Source organism: Falco rusticolus, chromosome 10 (assembly GCF_015220075.1).
Source record: "Falco rusticolus isolate bFalRus1 chromosome 10, bFalRus1.pri, whole genome shotgun sequence".
Taxonomy (NCBI): Eukaryota; Metazoa; Chordata; class Aves; order Falconiformes; family Falconidae; genus Falco; species Falco rusticolus.
In genome coordinates, this window is record NC_051196.1 from 20,744,722 (window position 1) to 20,764,165 (window position 19,444).

The window sequence follows — 19,444 nt, forward strand, 5'->3', positions numbered from 1 at the left end:
AGGTGGGAATGGGCACAAAGTGATCCCTGGAATTTCACCCTTGCGGGATCTGGCATACTTGGCTTTGAGTTGTCACCAGCAGCTTGCTGGCTGGTGTGCTGGGGCTCTCCCCTTCCCTCCCCTCCCTGTCTTGTGTTGAAGATGCTCAGTGCCCCGAGCTGGCATGGGGAGGCAGTGAGGGGCTGTGCTGTGCCCTGGAAGCCCCTGTCCCTGAAACACTGGTGTGCGACCCACCGCAGGAGGGTTTGGGGGCAGATTCCCCACAGCTGGGGGTGTGTAAGGCCAAGTGGCTGTTGAGGGTTTTGTGTGTTAGCCAGCCATAAGGGAACAGCTGTGTTCCAGGCCAGGATGGTGCTGATGTGTGTCTGCAGGGAGAGCTGGGGACAGTGCTTGCTAACCTCTCTGGACCTGGCACTGCTGCTTGGTAATTATGTCTTCAATCCCGGGTTGGTGAAGGCTAGATGGCTGGAAGGAGGTGGTGTGTCCTGATGGTGGAGGCCCCAGGAAGAACCCCTCTGGCAGTGGGTGCCCTGTTCTGCTGGCACCTCTTGCCTGTGATGGAGCCATGCCCACTGTTCAGGGCAGGAGTGACAACCATGTGTGTGGGACAGGCTCCAGATGCTCAGAGTCACAACCCCACTGTTTAACATGGCCTGATCTGGTGGAGAGACCCTCAGGCGGCCACCCCTGAGCATAAACTGATCAGTGTGGTGATGGGTTTGTAGAGCCCTGGGCTCCTCGAAGCCTGGGACGACAGCCCAGCCCTTCCTCTGGCTGCCCTGATGTGGCAGGTTCCCTGAAAGCCCCTTGGCTGCCTGAGGCTTCCTGCTCTGACCTGGTGGCCCAAAGGGGAAAGGGAGGCCTGTGTCCCCCCCTCCTCCCACCATCTTCTGCTGAGTGCAAGGGGACAAGGAGAGCTGGTGGGCAAGGGACTTGTCCTGTTCCTTCCCCCCACTGTTGCATTTACTCCCTGTGGAAGGGACGGGAAGGAAACAGCCTCACGGCTTCTCTGGCCCCTTATCTGGGGCCCTGAGCAGCCCTGCAAGTTTCATTGTTAGCTTCCACGTTCCCTGGGCCCAGGGGACGTGCAGAGGTGGGGACCCGGGGCTGGGGAGGCGTTGCTGCAGCTGTGCAGGGCTGGAGGAATCTGTTGGGGTTGCTGTCTCTCCTCTATGTGCCTTCCTGCAGAAGCAAACACTGCTGGTCTGCACTCACAGCTCAGTACTGAGGCTGCCTGCAAGCAAGCCAGCCCATTCACAAGGGCAGGGTCTCGGCTAAATCTCTCCTCGAAGCCACCATGCTGGCTGCGTCTTCATGTGCCCCAAAAGTCTGCCTTTTCCGTGCAGAGATGGCTGAGGGCAGGCTGGGGAGCTGCTACATAGCAGCATGGCTACTTGGACAAGGTCATGTCGTGGAGGATCCCGTCCTCTGTAAGGGGGTTTCCTCTCCCTAAAAGGGCTCGGTGAAATACTGCTCTGGAAATTAGTCGCAACAAGCCAGTGGGGCTTCTTGGGGTTTTAGATGCTCCGGTTGCGTAGGGTGTCTGGGTGGTAGGACCATCCCTGGACCTGCTGGAGAAGTCTGGGTTGTGGCAAGGAGACGCTCCCCCTTTCCTGGGGGTGAGGGACCAGGTCAGTGGTCCTGGCTGGCTTTCCCCATTACCTGGCTGGCTGCAGGAGCCTCCCTGCAGCAGGGCTTGTGGAGCTGGGCCCTGCAGACCTGCCGTGTCTGCGTGGGCTGACGGTCCCACAAGGTGGGGCATCTGTGTCCTTGCTTGAAGTGGGTGGGCGCCAACCAAAGATGAGGAATGTGTGACTCAAGGGTGAGAGCTGGAATGTGTCAGCACTGTTCTGGGAGGCACCAGGCCTCTCCTTTGGAGGTTCTCTTGCAAATCTGTGGGCAGGTCAGACCTGGGAGCAGCAAGGGTCAGAGCCATCCCTGCATTTCCATACAAGGCTTGGGAGTCAAACTGTTGAAAAAAGCTTTAGGGCATAGCTGTTGTGAGCTTGGAGGAGAGGAAAAGTGTGGGTATGAGCCAGCAGTTGTGTCTGTGAGCCTCCAAAAGCCTGCTCAAGCTCCTGAGCCAAGAGCTGCAGGCCGCTTTCCTCCTGGGGTGCGGACTGGCCAACGAGCATCCCAGCCCATGCTTGGCTGGGGCAGGTGTCCGTGTGCTGTGGCTTCATCTGTTGCTGGGCTCCACATGGGCATGAGCAGAACTGGGATTTTTTTGACTGATGAAGGCAGATTACAGGGTGGTGGTGACCAGATGTTCAGACATGCTGCAGGCAGCTTCTGAAGCAGTTGGAAAAAATCCACCCTGCTTTGCTGGGCTCAGTTGTGGTGGTGCCACGGCATCTGATAAGCACCGTGGCTGCCTGTGTCCCAGGGAAGCTGGGGGGGGGGGGGGGGGGCAGAACCATGGGGAGGGTTGGACTCATGGGCAGTGGGGGAGGCTGAATTTCAGGAAGGGTTTGATCTGGGATATGCTTGAGATAGTGTGGGGAAATTAATTAAAAAAAAAAAAAACACACCAAAAAGCCCTGCTCTGAGCTCCTCAGAACCAGCATCTTCTGCAGGCTGGGTCTGGAGGGACAGGGCTGCCAGGGAGTGTGGTGCTGTGGGAGGTGCATGGGACAGGGCTCTGCGGAGGGGCAATGCCACCCGTGCTCTCTGTCCCAGGTTGCTGTTACAGCTGCACTGGGGCAGTGGCACAGGGGGACTGGGCAGAGCCGATGCTGGAGACCGTGGGAAAGCAGTTGCTGTGCTGGCTGCCTGGCTCGAACGAGTCCCCACACGCCTGCTGTGACTGCACGGGTTTGGGAAAACCTCTCACAGGCTTGCTGGGACTCGGCTGGGTTGCACGGTGGGGGTGGAGGGCTGAGCCCTCGCCACTCCTCTTTGTCTGTGCCGCGTCTCCCATCGGTGGGAAACAGTGGGAGATGCTGGGGGGCTGCTCTGGAAATGGCGCCGCATCTGCCACCCTGCACCGGCCCTCTCCAGGCACTGCTCCATCCCTCAGAAGAGATGGTGGGGGAAAGGAGCCTGTTTCCCCCAGTCTGTTGCCTGCCCTGCCTTCTGTTTTGAGTTCAGTCATGTGATCTATTGTTTTTACCTCCTCTCCTGCTGTCCCTGCAGCTCTCTTCCCTCCTGCTTCCTCACTGTGGTGGCTGGGCTATTTCTCCCGTGACTCTCTGCGTCTAGACCTGGCTGTCCTGTGCCTTTGCCAATCAAACCTGAACTTCCTCCTCTAACAGGTCTGTATGGAAGAATATTGCCTTTCCCTAGCAAAATATGCTGATTGTGGTGTGCTTGTTCACTGTTTGCCTTTGGGGGAGGATCCTGGAGGGGTCCAAACCAATGCCCATCCCTAGGTCTGTGGGCTGAGGGCCTCCTGGGTTGGCTGCAGCCTTGAGAGCCTGGAGGGTGGTGAGTCTTGGCAGCAAGGGGGCTCACAGGGTCCCCTTTGGGGGGGATCCTGTCCCACTTCATCCCTTCCCCTGGGTAGGGAAGGAGCTGGGGTGGTCTCCTCACTTCTCATCCCTCTGGGGAGGAGGGAGTGGGTAAGTGACACAGCCCTCAGCCCTTCCTTGGAGGGAATAATGGGGTGTGGGTCACTTCTCACTCTGTGGGAGTGTCCCCTCTTCTGTCCCAGGGACATGCCCTCTCTTCCTGCCAGGGACTGCAGGCAGCTTTTCCTTGTAGGGGAGGTTTTCCTGCGGCCTGAGGAGAGCCCTTGCAGGAAGAGGCAACCTCCTCAGCACACAGCAGCTCTTGTGAGCCTGGCTCAGCCCCAGCTGTTGGGTGTGATGGGGGAAGGACCTTCTGCCCTCAAAGTACCACTTCCCCAAGCTTAAATGCTGGGGCAGGGAGCATCCAAGTCATGCCTGGGGCTGTGCTGCTCTGAGACCCTCTTGCCAGTGCTCTGGTGGTGGGTGGGAATGGGTGCTGATGCCGTAAGATTTTTTTTTTTTTCCTTGTTCTGAGAATCTGTCTTAATGAAATCGGTCTCTTCTGACCTCTCTTCTCTCCTTTCCTCCCCCAAATCACATGCAGTGAAGACAGGGGCTCCTGCCCTTCTGGGTCACTTCTCTTGCCCTCACCTTGACACCAAGCCACCTCTGCTTGTGCCTCCTTGTGCCCTCCACCCCCACCCTGCCCGTCCTGGGCACCCGTCACCCATGGACGACTCAGAAGTGGAGTCGACCGCCAGCATCCTTGCTTCTGTCAAGGAGCAGGAGGCACAGTTCGAGAAGCTGACCCGGGCGCTTGAGGAGGAACGGCGCCATGTCTCAGCCCAACTGGAACGAGTCCGGGTCTCCCCACAGGACGCCGGCCCGGGCTTGGCCAACGGCACACTCACCCGGCGGCACCAGGTAAAAAACCCCCTCAGCAGAGGTGGGTGCGGAGGCTCCCAGAGCCCCTGTCTGTGTCAGTCCTGCCTTGGTGGGCCCAGCTCCCGTCCTTTGGCCCTCCTTGCATATGTGAGGTGGAGGAGGGCTAGGCTGGTCTTGCAACGCTGGTGGTGCTGACGGTGATCTGGGGATGTGCAAAACCTACCTCAGCAGCCAGAATCTTCTGGGGAGAAGGAGCCAGCCTGGAGGGTCTTGCTACCAGGTCAGGTCTGGTTTGGTTTTGTGAAGGTTGGAGGCTGTCTGTATTCAGTACCTGAGCATCTTTGCTCCCCATCCCACTCGGCTCCTTGAAGGTGTCCAGAATGCAGGGGCTGGTGTACAGCTGCGGGGGAGCATGCATGTCTCCCTCTTGTGTGACAATGGGCGAGTCTTTGGAGTCTTGTCTGTCCCCTAAACAGCCAAACCGGGGCTGGGAGAGAGCTGTCTTCTCTACAGGGCTGGGGATGTGGTTTTATCTGCCTTGGCTTGAGGTCTCTCTCCTGTCCTCGCGCTGCTGGGCTGTGTTTTGGAGAGGTGTGCTCACAGGGCGGGTGCGTGGCGTTACGCAGGAGGCAGGTGCCTTTCCAGTTGTGGAAGATGGTGGTGCTAGGAGAGACGCATGGGTTGGGGGGAAGGAAGGAGGCGGGGAGGGGCGGGGGGGGGGAGCGCAGGGCTGTCGAACAGCAGCACTCTGCAACCAGCTACTGAGCGTCCGCACTGTTCCCTCACAGTCCTGGGGGACCTTTGGGATTTTGCTTGCAGCTTCTGCGTCAGAAGATGTGGAAGGTCTCCAGGGCCCTGTCGGGGAGCAGGGAAGGGTCTTGGCCATTCCGTCAGGAGTGCGTGGCCACTCACTGTGGAAAAGCTGGGTTGCCTGGAGGGGGGCTGAATGGTGTGTCCTCCAGCTTTTCCCTAGGCTGAAACAGGGGGTGGCTTGTTGCATGTCACACAGACCCCCAAGATGTGTGCTCTTCTCCTGGGAGTGACACATGGCATGTGCGTTGGGTGGCCAGGTCAGATGCAGGAGGTGGCCTGTTCAGGGCCTGGCAGGGAAGGGGGAGTGGATGTGTGAGATCCCAGCAGTGGGAGATCACTCCTGTAACAGGCCTGCTGTGGTGCTGTGTGTTTCAGAATGGCCGTTTCTTGGGCGATGCTGACCTGGAGAGGCAGAAATATCCAGATCTGAAGCTCAACGGGCCACAGGTGAGGGGTGCTGGGCCCTCTGGTTGTGTGCAGGCTCTTTGCTAGGTGCGGGGTGCAGGAGCAGGGCTCCAGTGTCCCCACCCCAGCTGGGAGAGGGGAATGTCTTGTTTCTAATGTGGTCGTCCTGGTTTGAAGGGGCTTTGGGTGTGAGGTTGTTGATACACCCTCCCGTGAAGAGGATGTCAGGGCTGCCTGAGAGAGCATCTCTTGGCTGGCTAGCTCCTGGGAGGCCTGTGTTGGTGGTGGGAGCTGAGTGCCTGTCCCTTGCTCCCCTCAGGACCACAGCCACCTCTTGTACAGCACAATCCCCAGGATGCAGGACCCGGGCCAAATTGTGGAGGAGACTTACACTATGGAGGAGGACCCAGAAGGGGCCATGTCTGTTGTGTCTGTGGAGACATCAGATGATGGGACAACGCGACGTACAGAGACCACGGTACAGGCCTGGGGAGAGCATGGAGGGACAGGGCTCTGGCCAGGGACCCTGACAACTAGGGTGCTGCAGCCATGATGCTTGCCAGCTCGCTGTGCTGTGAGCTGAAACAGGGTGTGGAGTAAGGTGCTGGGGTGGAAGGGGAATCTGGGGACACAGGGGTGTGGTGGATTTACTGATGGGAGCATGTCCTGCACCCCTCCCTCCAGGTGAAGAAAGTGGTGAAGACTGTGACCACCCGAACAGTGCAGCAGGTGCCGGTGGGGCCTGATGGGTTACCTTTGGAGACCTCCCCTGTCCCCAGCAACTACGTCCAGACCATGGACAGGAACTTCCGCAAGAATGGCAATGGGGGCCCCGGCAGCTACATAAGCCAGCCAGGCACGGCCACCCTCCCTCGTAACTACCACTACCCTGATGGCTATGGCCGCACCTACGAGGATGGCTACCCGGGCAGTGATCACAGCTACGGCAGCCTGTCCCGTGTCACCCGCATTGATGAGCGCTACCGCCCTTCCATGGACACCTACCGGGCCCCCAGCCGCCAGGACATCTATGGCCCTCAGCCTCAAGTGCGTGTTGGGGGCAGCAACATGGACCTCAACCATTTCCACCCTGAGCCCTATGGCCTGGAGGATGACCAGCGCAGCGTGGGCTTTGAAGATGTGGACTATGGGCTTATGTCTGACTATGGCACGGCCAGGCGGGCAGGGACCCCGTCTGATCCTCGGCGGCGGCTCAGGTAGGCGGCAGGAGGTGTTGGGGTGTGGGGGGTGCTGTGGGGTCCCTTAAACTTCACCTCTTCAGAGTAAGGAGGATCACAGAAACAATACCACGAGCCAAGTCACATGCAGCTCATACAGGAGAAAACTTGCATCCACTTCCAGTTGCTTAATTGGTGGTTAAAACTCAATGCTAATTGAGCCGGTCGTCCTGCAGCAAGGAGTTCCACTGGGCAGTGGATGTAGCTCCGGGCTTTTCCATCCCTGTGCCACCTGTTCTTCTAGTGGGGATGGCAGGCATGCCTGTGCCCCAGCTGGCTTACCCTGCTGGGAGGCATCCCTGGCGCGGGGTGCACGGCACAGCCCTGCATCGGAAGGAGCAGTTGCCCTGTAATCATTTTCCTGCTGAGCTGTGAGCAGCCCTGGAGAGTCATGCTGAGCCCAGGGCTGGGGTGAGTGAGATGAGTGTTCCTGCAGCGCACCTGGCCCTTGTGCAGGGCAGGGTGGGAGAAGCTGCTCAACCTGTTTGGCAGTAGCAGCTTCTTCCCCTTGTTTTGTCTGTGGGTGACTACCAGCTCCTCTAGCCTGACTGCTGAGCAACTGCCCGGCCAGGCTGCGGCTGCCCTTGGGCAGCCAGAGCAGGGTCTTGGTGGTCCTTAAGCTGCCCTGCCAGGCTTACAGCTGGCCAGGCGTCCTGGAGTGTGACATGCCTGAGGCCATGACTCCTGTAGGCTGGTGTCTTGTGCCAGCTGTGTCTCTTGCACAAACGCTGCTGATGCCTGCTTAAGGCACTTGGCTGCTCTGCTGGCTGCCTGGTCTACCAGGCAGGGTTTGGGGAGGTGCTGGAGGGCAGCTCAGAGGGTGGTGAGCTATGAATGGAGCAAGGGGCTGAGCCTGAGCCCCAGAAACGAGGAGGGGCTGTGTCAGCAGGCTAGGATGGATGTAAATCTGAGTGCTCTGGGGTGGGGGGAGACAGGCTGAGCACAGGCTTCTTAAGCTCCTAGGGCATAAAACGGAGGCAGTAGGGAGAGACCAGAGGGAAAGGAAGCTCTTGCCAGCCCCTGCTGGGGATCTGCCCATTTCAGGGTGCATACTATAAATCCACAGTAGATCGTGGCTGCTGAGGGGACTAAAGGAGGAGCTTTGTCTGTCCTCCCAGCTTGTGCCAGCACAAGTGTTGCTGTGCTGAACCAGTCAGGGCAGTTTTTTGCCCAGATTGATTTCCTTGGCCTGCCTTGCCTTGTGAGGCTTGTGCCGGCTAGAGGAGGGCAGGCAAGGCAGCTGCCCCTGTTGCCTGCACAGACCTGAGCAGTCTGCCAGCATTAGCAGTTCTGAGCATGTGGCCATCACGGTGGGCCCCTTGGTGAGCAGGGATTAAGCAGGTGTGTCTGACCCATGGCTGCTCGGCTGCAGACAGAGCAAATAGCAGCCAGGACTGGAGGCTCTGGTTTGCAGGTCTTCCCTGAGTTCATGTCCTGCCCAGCGTATGGGGCAGGAGCCCTCCCTGGATGGGCCAGTCTGAGCTGCCTGGCCTTGGAGACAAGTTCTCTCTGCTGGGCTGGATGGTGTTTGTTCCTTCTGTCCCTCTGGATCCTGGAGGACAGGAGTTAGGGCAGTGAGGTGCAGGAGCTGCAGCCCTGTGGGAGACCAGGGGACTTGGGACCTTCTTGCTCTGTTGTAACCCATGTCTAAGCATGGCCAAGGAGCAGCCCTGGTGGAGACATGACCTTGTACTGCAGGGACAGTGCAGGATATGGAACTTAGGTTGGCGTGGCCCACGAGCAGGCTCTCCCTCCTGAGGCAGACTGATAAAGATCACAGCAATCTGTGGAATCCAGGCGCTGTTGAGCTTGGCTTGTCCTCTGCCTTCTCAGTTACCATCTGCACTCAGCTGCCCGGCTTGCAGGAATGGGAACAGGGGACATCAACATCCCCCCTGCCTCAGAGATGTTTGTCTTGAGCAGGAGCCTGGCTGTTAATGACTTCCTTCAGGGAGGCAGCCTGCCAGGCAGGCGGGAGATGAAGGAGCATGTTGAGTTGAGATGCAGCACGTGCTGGCTGCCATCGGCTGCAGAGCATGTGGGTCCCCTCTCCTGTGGCTCTTATTGAGCTCCCTTTCTGCGGAGTGTGTGTCCCCTCCCTGCCAGCCCCATCTCACCTTGAGGGACCAGGTGGGCTCCAGCACTGAATGTCCCTCGAGGCCAAGCAGGAGCTCCCTTTCAAGGCATGTGAGTCTTGGCATGGGAGCAAGGTCAGCTGCCGGCCACGTTGACGAGCATTGGGAGGCTTGTTTGCAGCGCTGGCCCTCTGCTGTGTCTTGCTCCTGCCTTGTCCTGCTGCAGGGGGTGGTGGCGGCTGGCATGGTGCGCTGAGCACCGTGCCCTGCAACAGCAGGGAGTCACGGAGTGGCTGGACGGCTCGGCATCTCTTAGTAGCCAGGCCACGTGGCAAGCAGCGCATCTCCCCATCGGGATGTAGTAACAGCCAACCTCGCAGCCCACTGCCACCATCTGCGGTGGTGCCATGCAGGCAGCTGGCACGGCACCAGAGGGGCATGTGGCTGTAGAAGCGGCTGCCACCTGGAGCTGGTGGTTTTGGCAACTCCCATACCAGAGGCTGTAGGGGAGGCAGTGGCACGGGGAGCAGAGCCTGCTACCATCCTTCACTGCAACTTTCTCTGCCTGCTCAGGGGCAGGGGGCTGCCTGCACCTGTCTTGGGAGCTCAGAAGGTGGCAGAGCAGGCCCAGGGGCTGGTGTGAGCCAGAGGATGCTACCTCATGTTTGGCCTTGGTTGTGCGTCCTCAGTGCCCTGGCACAGTCGGGGTGATGGCAGTGATCAGGCCCCTCCATTTCAGTGTCAAGTGCCCTCCCATCCCCTTTTGTTGGAAATTGCTGGATTCCTCTGCCTAGGTGGGGGAAGGGCTGTATTGCCAGTTCCTACAAAAACAGGACAAGAATCCAGGGGTTGTGTGGCATATGTTCTGGGGGTGGTAGATGTCACCTTGGCACACAGGCAACCGGTTGCACTTTCTTTCAGCTTCCATGTGCTTGCTGGGGCTTGTTCCCAGTGCTGCTGGGTCTGTGGGTGAACTGCTTTTTGCCAGGGCAGGGGTGTGGGACCCCAGCTCCTCCCTGTGCCTGAGCTGGGAGCGGTGAGGTTGATCCCTGGTGCCCGGGTATCTCTTGATGCCCCTCTAAGCCTTGTCCCCGGGCAGCAGTGCAGCTTGCCTATATTGCCGGGCATCTGCAGCCAAAAGAGTTTGAGCCCCATCCTGGGTGAAGGTCTCTGCTCTGGCCCTGATGCCCTGCGATAACAGCCGTGGCTTGGTGCGGCAGCAGCTCGTGTGTGCTGGGCTGCGGCGGGGCGGCTGGGGTGGCAGGTGCGGTGCAGCGGGGAGCTGGGTGGCCTGGGACCGGGCCGTGGGTGCGGGCTGCGCCCGGGCGGTGCCGGTGTAACGGGCCTGGCGAGCTGCTGGGCGACCGGCTCTCCCAGCCGTCTGCCGCGGGGTGAACCTGCCCTCTAGTGGCCACAGGCCCGAATGGCTCCTTGTGCGCTGGGGCTGGCTCCTGCCTCCGTGCGGGCTACGCAGAGACCGCGATGCAGCCTCTGACCCAAAGCTAAACCCGGGGGGCGGGTGGGGGGGACTGGAATAGCTCTTGAGGCTGGTTTCTCCTGGGGGGAGGAACCACCTGCTTCCTGAGCAAGGCCTGGAGACACACGTGGAGTGGGGTGGCCTCCTGCGGCCACAGAGTCCGGCTGGACACACCTGCGCGAGGAGCATCTGACACTGCCTGGCTCCCAGCCCTCGATGGGAGTCTGCCCAGTGCACTCCGGGAGGGTGGCGGTGACTAGATACCGTGTGCGCTCCAGCCCATCTTCGGAGGGGTGAAAGGGGTACAGCATCCCCTCCTGGTTCAGGGCTTGTGCTGATGCCTGATGTCTTCTCTCCTAGGAGTTATGAAGACATGCTGGTGGATGAAGTGGCCCCTGACCGGTACTACTGGGCCCCTCTGGCTCAGCACGAGCGGGGTAGCCTGGCTAGCCTGGACAGCCTGCGGAAGGGAGGTCTGGCCCCGGGTAACTGGCGCCAGCCGGAGCTGCCGGAGGTGATAGCCATGCTGAGCTTCCGACTGGATGCTGTCAAGTCCAACGCGGCTGCCTACCTGCAGCACCTCTGCTACCGTAATGACAAGGTGAAGACGGAGGTGCGCAAGCTGAAGGGCATTCCTGTGCTGGTGGGATTGCTAGACCACCCCAAGAAAGAGGTGCACTATGGTGCCTGTGGAGCCCTCAAGAACATTTCCTTTGGCAAGGACCAAGACAATAAGATTGCCATCAAGAACTGCGATGGGGTGCCTGCTCTGGTCCGCCTGTTGCGGAAGGCCCATGACATGGACCTCACGGAGGTCATCACAGGTAATGGCGCCAGGGAGGAGAGGAGGGGCTAAGCCCTTGAGTGAGAGTTGCGCAGGGCAGGTTTTTAAGCCCACGTGATCTGATTGATCCCTTGCTGGTTGTGGCATTGCAGGAACACTGTGGAACCTGTCCTCGCACGACTCCATCAAGATGGCCATTGTGGATCATGCACTACATGCTCTGACCGACGAGGTTGTCATTCCCCGCTCGGGCTGGGAGCGGGAACCCAATGAGGACTCAAAACCCCGCCATATTGAGTGGGAGTCAGTGCTCACCAACACCGCTGGCTGTCTTAGGTATGGGAGTGGGGCTGCCAGCTGCTGGCAGAGAGCTGGCGTGGGTTGGGGCTGCTATAATGTTCCTTCCTGGCTGTTCTGGTAGCTCTCTTGGATGGCTGAAGGAGGTCTGTGGAGGTGCTGGTCTCCTAGGACAGCTACTGGTGGTGCAGTCCTTGATTTTTTTCTTTTTGAAGGAATTCCTCTCAATGGAGGGAGGTGCTACAGGAGCTTTCCTCTTGTCTGAGCTCTGCTGGGTGCGGGCTGCTCCTCACCTGCCCTCGGTTGTCTCTCCTGTGACAGTTCTCTCTTGCCTGGCAGGAACGTGAGCTCAGAACGGAGCGAGGCCCGTCGGAAGCTGCGGGAATGTGATGGGCTGGTAGATGCCCTGATCTACATCGTCCAGTCTGAGATTGGCCAGAAGGACTTGGACAGCAAGGTACCACGGTGGGGGTGGTGATGGGACATGTCTAGAGCTCCGTTGTCAACTAGCTCTAGCAATGTTCTGCTGATCATGGTGGCTGAAGTTGGGTTCATCCCAAGATGGATGAAGAATGGATGGGCGGAATATTCACCAGGGAGGAATTTGGTCTGACAGGATTAGCTTGGGAAAACCCAGTCCCGGCTCACTCCTTTCCATGATCTCTGCTTGGGAAGAAAGCCTGTGTGAGGTGTGGCCTGGGTACTCTTTGACTGGAAGGTGCCTGGCACTTATCCTGAACTTAGCAGTGGGAATGTTGGCCCTCCAGCAAGGGGTCCGGTGGTGTCACTCATCCCCATGCTGGTATCCTCTGCTTCAGGGCTTCCTCATCTGCCTTGACAAGGCATTGGCTTGAGTTTTCCTTGGAATTTTTGTACTTAAAGCAGAGGTCTTTGGCACAGCAGAGTGCGAACTCATGCCTGCAGAGCTGGCCATGTCTGCTTTGGGATGGGGATCTGCTCCAGCTCCATCTGAGATGGAGCTGCGTGACCCCCTTGACCTGGCTCTGCATTGCAAGCTGTGACAGGGCCCTCACTCAGACATGGGTTGGGCATGTGCTGCTCCAAGTCAGACTATCTGGCATTCTCTCTAGCTGGTGGAGAACTGTGTGTGCCTGCTGAGAAACTTGTCCTACCAAGTCCATCGTGAGATCCCCCATGCTGAGCGTTACCAGGAGACACCTCTGGCCCCTGCCAACAACACCGGGCCCCATGCTGCAAGCTGCTTTGGTGCCAAGAAGGGAAAAGGTTTGTTGGGTGACAGCAGCATGGAGGGAGGTGGGATAAAGAGAGATCTGCTACAGTGGAGGTTGAGGGTGGTCTTGGGTCTCTGTGCTCCTACTCTAGTGTCTCTTTTGTGAAGGCTAAAGTGCAGCTTTCTCTGGAGGTGCCGTGGTCCATGCCTCCCCTGGCTTTGGGAGCTACTGCTTGGCTTACCCAAGGCACTTGACACAAACTAATGGTGGGTTTTTCTGTGGTGGTGGGATGGTGATGGATAGATGGTGCACTAACTCCACACATTCCCTTTTCTCCTGTTGCCCCTTCCCCTCCGCCTTCTTGCCAAATGATCTGCCCCATGATGCTGCTGGCACTTCTCTTCTCCTGCCTCCCCTCTCTCCTGTCCTTCTCTCCGCTTCGCCAATAGACGAATGGTTCTCCAGAGGTGAGTGTGCTCCTGGTTTTAATGTTTTCATGGTTTGATTGGGTGCTTTTCTGTAGCTCTCTGTGGTTTACCCTGAAGCTGGGCACGTACTGCCTGCAGTGTGGCTAATGCCCTTGACATCTCTTCCTGGGACATGCGGGTAGCTTAGCTTTAGCTTAGCTCTGGGCTTGTTCTTGTATCAAGTGGTGAAGAGCTGTTGGGCTAGATGGGTTGGTGAGAGGAGAGGTGTCTTATGTCTCCCTGTTTGCCCTTTGAAGGTAAAAAGCTCCCAGAAGACTCTGGTGTCGATGCAGTGGATTTTCCCAAAAGAACAGTTCCAGCCAAAGGTACGTTCCTCAGTGTTTGCGCAGGGCTGCTTTTCCACAAGCAGTCTAGGAGAGAAGCGAGTAGAGTTGATTTTCCATTGAAGTGAGCCTCTCAAACGGGCAGAGGTTTGGTTTGGAGGAGGTAAGATTCTGTTTGCCCAAGTGCTAGCTGAAAAACAGTAGCTCTGCCACAGCCAGTTGTGAGGTTGCTTGTGCTTGAAAGAGGTCAGCACTGCCTCAAGACAGACTTTCTGGGGATGCAGAGGCAACTGTTGCCCTAGGGACTGAGGGGACAGCATGGTGACACAGCCGTAGGCCAGGTAGCCCTCTATGGTGGTCTTGACTTCTCACCACGATTGCCTTTTGTCTGCTTTTCTTTCCTGGGCATGAAGAACAGGCAGGATTTAAGGCAAAAAACCACTTAAAGTGTTCTCCAGCATGAGGAAGGGTCATTCCAAGAAGTCTCTGGGGATAAGCATCTTGCTGCCTAGAGGGTTGTGAATTGTAGCCCCTCTCTGGTTGGCCAGGTAGTGGGCATCAGCCTAGGGCTTGAGTTCATTTCTCCCTGTCCCAAAACACCCTGTGGTTCCTGTGAAGACCCTGGTGCTCCCAGGAGTGTGAGGAGTCCAAGCTAGAAGAATCCTAAGGAAACTTAGGACAGACCTGATCTTGGGAGCAGCTCAAGTATGCAGTGGCTCCTCAGGGTGACCTGGGCTGTGGGAAGAGCTGGCACCCATCTCTGGTGGAAGCCTGAGGAGCCATCTGTTCTGACTTTGGGGCCTGGGGACATCCCTCACCACAGTTGAGGACAGAGAATGAGGTGGAAAACCTGGCCTCGCGACTGTAAACCAATCTCACTGGTGCTTTAGGAATAACTTCTGGGCACATGTTTCTGTGAAAAAGAGTTAGAAGTTGAAGGCCTGATCCCTGCCTGCTTGCTGGGGTAGTCGAGAGCTGGAGACCTGGTGCTCTCTGTCTCTGAGGATGGGCTGAACCCAAGCTGCTTCAGTGTGTTGGTGGCCACTGGCTTGGGGTGTTTCTCTTTCTTCCCACTGAGTGTGGGCTGAGCCTCTTGTGGCAGCTGGGCACTGTGGCAGCATTTGCTGCCCCACCACATGCCCTTGCCTGGGCTGGGTTTTCAGCCAGACGTTGTACTGAAGTTGAGGTCTCCTTGCCACTGGCAGCGGTGCTGCAACTCAGCCCAGACCTCTCCTGAGTTGCAGTGGTGCACTGGGCACTGTGGGCAGCAGCCTTGGCATCGCTGATCGGGGCTGAGGTTTCTGGTGCTGCGGGGTAGCCTGGCCCCCTCTGTGCTGAGGATCCAGCCTCCAGGGAGCAGTGAGCCTGGGAGAAAGCTTCCAGCCTTATCTGCCCAGCAGTGTTCCTTTGAATTAGTCAATGCTAGCAGAGCCCTTGAGTAAGTTCTTCCTACCCGTGTTCTTCTGGCAGGCTATGAGCTCCTCTTCCAGCCAGAAGTGGTCCGGATATACATCTCCCTCCTAAAAGAAAGCAAGACTCCAGCCATCCTAGAGGCTTCGGCAGGAGCCATTCAGAACCTGTGTGCTGGCAGCTGGACGGTGAGCCTCTCATAGAGCTGGCCATGTCCAGCTTCATCTGTGTTGCAGGGAAAGGGGTCTTGGGGAGCAGGGAGCATCACCTGCGGGGTACCAGCAGAGCTGTAGATGGCCAAGGCTCTGCTGTTTCAGGCTGTTCACCTTGTGCATGGGTCACTACCTGAGAAGATGCTGTTCAGCAGCATGGTTCAGGTGTGAAGCAGGTTTCTCCTGTGCCATTAAGGGCTCTGTGCTCCCTGCCAGCTGTGCCTTCCCAAGGGCTGCCTGCCTGTGTCCCTGCCTGCAGCCAGCTCCCTGCTGTTCTTGCCGCTCCGTAGGGTGTGGGCAGGGCTCGAAGGTTTGGGGCTGTTCTGTAGCCCTTTGACCTGCATTCCCTTGGTGTGTATGGAAGGACCACATGGGATGTCTCACCTGCCTGGCCTGCAGGGGAGCCTTGGGATAGGAATGGGACCGCTGCAGTCGGTCTCACTGCGGGTGAAGCCAGGACGCTGGATTCCCAGGATGAGGGTGGGTGGTAGGGCTCCCAGTGGTGCTTCAGCCCCGGGAGCAGGGACTATGCCTGCCGGGTCACACTGGTGCTCTGCCTTTCGCCTGCAGTACGGCCGGTACATCCGCTCAGCGCTGCGCCAGGAGAAGGGACTCTCTGCCATCGCCGACCTCCTGACCCACGACAGCGAGCGAGTGGTGAAAGCAGCGTCTGGAGCCCTGCGCAACCTGGCTGTTGACTTGCGTAACAAAGAGCTGATAGGTGAGGGCTGTGGAGGAGAGGATCATCGTGCTCTCTGTATCCATTTGGGTTAGGCAGGAACTTTCTCCTGATCTTGGCAGCCAAGGAAGTGTGTGAGCATAGCATTGGCCCAGCATCTGTCAGCTGCTCCTCTCCCAGAGTAGCATGTGCTGAGCTCCACTGGGAGGGACATCAAAACTGGTCACCAGTCCCTGATCCTTCTGCCTTACAGTCCTCTTCTTTGCTTGCTCATGCCTTGCTTTTTTCCCTTCCCAGGTAAACATGCCATCCCCAACCTAGTGAAGAACCTGCCTGGAGGCCAGCAGACCCCAGCCAAAAACCTCTCTGAGGACACAGTGGTGTCAATCCTCAACACAGTCAATGAAGTAATTGTAGACAACCTTGAGGCTGCCAAGAAGCTGCGGGAAACACAGGGTATTGAGAAGTTGGTGCTGATCAACAAATCTGGGTAGGCTGTGATCAAAGGATAATGCAAGGGGCAGGGAGGGGCTTCTCCAGGAGCTTCCTGGAGACCATGGGTGTCTCCAAACATCTCTTCCTCTGCCTCTTTTAGGAACCGCTCAGAGAGAGAAGTCCGAGCAGCTGCTCTAGTCTTGCAGACAGTTTGGGGATATAAAGAGCTGCGGAAGCCACTTGAGAAGGAAGGCTGGAAGAAGTCAGATTTCCAGGTATGGGGGTGGGGGAATGGGGATGCCCTGTTGTGGCTGGGATAGTAGATGGGGTCCTGCAGCAGGGAGAAGGGTGTTCCTGGAGCTCAGCGGTATTGGATTTCAGCTCTTGCCTTGCTGGCAGGATTGGAGACCCTTCAAGGTGTCCCCTCTGCTGTTTCTCAGTGAATGGCCAGCAGGAAGTTCCTACCAAGGAAGGAACACTCTGTAAAGCTTTAAGCCCTTTGTCCCACACATAAGCATGCAGATCTACAGGCAGGAAAGTCTGCAGCACTAAGAGCCACTGTGAAGATGCTGAAGAACAAGGTTCTCCAGGGCTCGGTTTCTTTCCCAAAAGCTGGGACTGTCCTTGCTGCTTAGGGGCAGGGTGCTGCCCGGACCCGGTCCAGGCAGGCCACCCCCACTCTAACGTGGGTGCAGCTGTGGGCTCTGGAGCACTCTCTGGTTGCTTCAGGCCCCTTGCTTGGGGGCTGTGGGAGGGTTCCTGGGTCTGTCCTGGTATTGGGGGCTGGAGGGATGGGATGTGCTGATGAGGAAGGAATGCCTGGGCCAGGATGTGAGTGGTCACTGTCTGATGCTCCAGGTGAACCTGAGCAATGTCTCTCGGACCCAGGGAGGCAACTCATTTGATGACAGCACCTTGCCTCTCATCGACAGGAACCAAAAATCCGGTATGTGCCTGCCCTTCAGCACCTCTCCCCACTGTCGTCCTTCCACCTGGTCTGTACCCAGAACAGCTGGCCACTGTCCCCTCCCTGCTCTTCAGCCCTGGCTTTCTTGGTGGCCACAGCTGGTCACACAAGACCATCAGTTTGGGCTTTAGGTGGCTTCTCAGGGCTAGAAGTGATGCATGCAGTTAGCATAGGTCCTGCAGCGTCCTTGGGTCAACTGTGCTGGGTCTGGGCTCCTCTAGCTGGGGTAGGTAGTGGTTCCTCTGCTGCCTGTGACTGCAGGGGCTGTGTCTGATCTACTGCTCTCCCATGCTTGCAGACAAGAAATCCTCCCGGGAGGAGATCCAGATGAGCAACATGGGACCAGGTAGGAGAGGGACTGGAATGGGAGCATCTTGCCTCCTTGGTGTGCTGGGCAGGGGAAGACCTCAAATTCAGATGGCAATGATGTTGCCTCCCATGGAGGTGACATGACTGACTGTCCCCTTTCCTGCTCCAGACAACTATTCCACACTCAATGAGAGGGACCACAGCAGGACACTGGACCGATCTGGTGACCTCGGAGATATGGAGCCAGTGAAGGCAGCACCATTGATGGTGAGCAGCTCTTCCTAATGAGGAAAGAGTGAGTGGGACTGGGTGTGACAGGAGGTGTGACACATAGTTGTCCTGGCTGGCAGGAGGAGGGGAGAGCTGGGCTCCCACAGCTAACACCCCACCCTTCTATCACCCCTACTAACCCCTGTGTGTCTGCAGCAGGAAGAGGGGCAGGAATCGCCACCTGAGGTGGAGGAGGAGAATGCTGTGTGTTCCCCTGTGTCGGTATGTCCCGCAGTGTCCTGCCCAATCTGAACAGTGGTGACAGATCCTGCTCTGCTGTTAGGGGTGCTTTGGCCAAACAAATTCTGATCTGATTGCTGCTGCCTGCAATCGCTGCCCTATCCATCAGGGCCATGATCATGCTGCTCACTTGATTACTGGGCGTGCTAATGTCTCTCCCTCTCTCTCCACAGCAGAAGATCTAGCTGACATCCCCACCTCCACTCAGTTTGGGTTGATAATATATATTATATATAAATATATATATAACTCTTTGTGGTGGAATGGACCGACTTTTACCTTGTCTTATTCCTGGATTTTTTGCTGGACTGTTTGTGCCAACTAGCCAGCCAAATGACTGGGCCTGGTCCCCCAGGGGCAACCTGGGCCACTCTGCCTCCTCTAGACCGCTGCACCTCCCCGTTCTGGGACACCTCGACCAATAACTTCCTCCCTGTCCTCCGCCACCTCCTTCCTCCAGAGAGTAAAACCCTGCTGCCTGACTGCCGGATCAACCGGTGTGGATGCTGCAAAAGGACTAGAGATCTCTGCCTTGACCAGGAGCTGCCTTCTCTCTCACGTCTTCCCTCTGCTCGGGGACGTCTGCAGGGACAGAGACTGGGACCTCACTTGGCGCCTTTTTTGTCTTTTGTTTTGTTGCCTATAGGATATATTTTTGTGCAGGATCACTCTTCAACCAGGGCTGTGGGGGAAAGGAGCATCCCCTCCCTGGTGGTGGTGGGACCAGGATGAGGGGGGCTGGAGTCACGGGGGGGGATGAGGGGAAGGAAAAAACAGCAATAACTTCTCTTGCTTTACTCTAAGTGAGGCTTTGTGAGGGGCATGGGAAGGAGCGGATCTGGTTCTAGGTCCTGCGGAGGGGTCTGGATGGGGTGGCTGGTCCCCACCCAGTGACTGTGTGAGGAGGGATCCTTATGTGCAGAGGATGGTCAGTGCAGGGGGCTTGGGATGTGCCTCCCCAAGTGGGAGGCGATGGGTCCCTGTGGGAGGAGGAGATGCAGCAGGGCTTTTGGGAGAGGCAGGCTTCTAGGGGCACGCTATGAGCCAGGTGTGAGGACCAGGATCCCCCCCCTCTCACCCCCGTGCACCAGCTGCCTCCGGAGACTTTCTCTTGACATGTGCCTTTCTTTTGCCACTGTGAAATAGCTCTCTGAATTGTACTGTCTGGCTTCTTTGCTGGGGAAAGGGTGTTTCCCAGGCTTCTGGCAGGGCTGAGCTCTTCCTTTCCCCACTGGGAGCCTTAACTGTCTGAAGTGGGGCTGGAAGCCTGTTTTTTGGGGGGATCCCAGCACATCTTAGTGCTGTGGTGTTCTGGGGAGCCCTTGGGCTCCCTGTGCAACTGGAAGCCTGGGTAGGAGGCTGCAAACTGGAGCAGGAGCCGTCCCCAGTCTGGCACTCCTGAAAAGGGGAGCAGGGAGGCTGTGGTAGGCAGAACTGGTGCCTTGCTCCTGCCTGCCGCTCTGCCCAGAAGCACCTCTCTGCTCTGCCTGAGCCCTCCCTGGCTCCAGCCCCACCTCAGCTCTGTTTGGTTTTGTTCTGGGGTCTAACTCTTCTC

At 57.8% G+C, this 19,444-nt stretch overlaps 1 protein-coding gene across 8 annotated transcripts in view; it reads left to right on the forward strand.

Moving 5' to 3' along the window:
* The window catches only part of CTNND1 (catenin delta 1), a 32,527-nt gene extending 13,083 nt beyond the window's left edge, over positions 1-19,444 (forward strand). For 2 of the 8 annotated variants that reach the window (XM_037402189.1, XM_037402188.1), the window contains exons 2-20: positions 3,136-3,254; positions 4,054-4,373; positions 5,523-5,594; positions 5,872-6,030; positions 6,237-6,769; positions 10,703-11,166; positions 11,279-11,462; positions 11,763-11,880; positions 12,515-12,668; positions 13,066-13,083; positions 13,341-13,409; positions 14,838-14,965; positions 15,560-15,710; positions 15,966-16,158; positions 16,264-16,378; positions 16,962-17,049; positions 17,369-17,416; positions 17,549-17,646; positions 17,806-18,056. In XM_037402189.1, the coding sequence (XP_037258086.1) occupies positions 4,179-4,373; positions 5,523-5,594; positions 5,872-6,030; positions 6,237-6,769; positions 10,703-11,166; positions 11,279-11,462; positions 11,763-11,880; positions 12,515-12,668; positions 13,066-13,083; positions 13,341-13,409; positions 14,838-14,965; positions 15,560-15,710; positions 15,966-16,158; positions 16,264-16,378; positions 16,962-17,049; positions 17,369-17,416; positions 17,549-17,646; positions 17,806-17,901 (2,883 nt within the window). In that variant the 5' untranslated portion in view covers positions 3,136-3,254; positions 4,054-4,178 and the 3' untranslated portion in view covers positions 17,902-18,056. The other 6 variants (XM_037402192.1, XM_037402194.1, XM_037402187.1 and 3 more) reach the window with 6 other exon arrangements.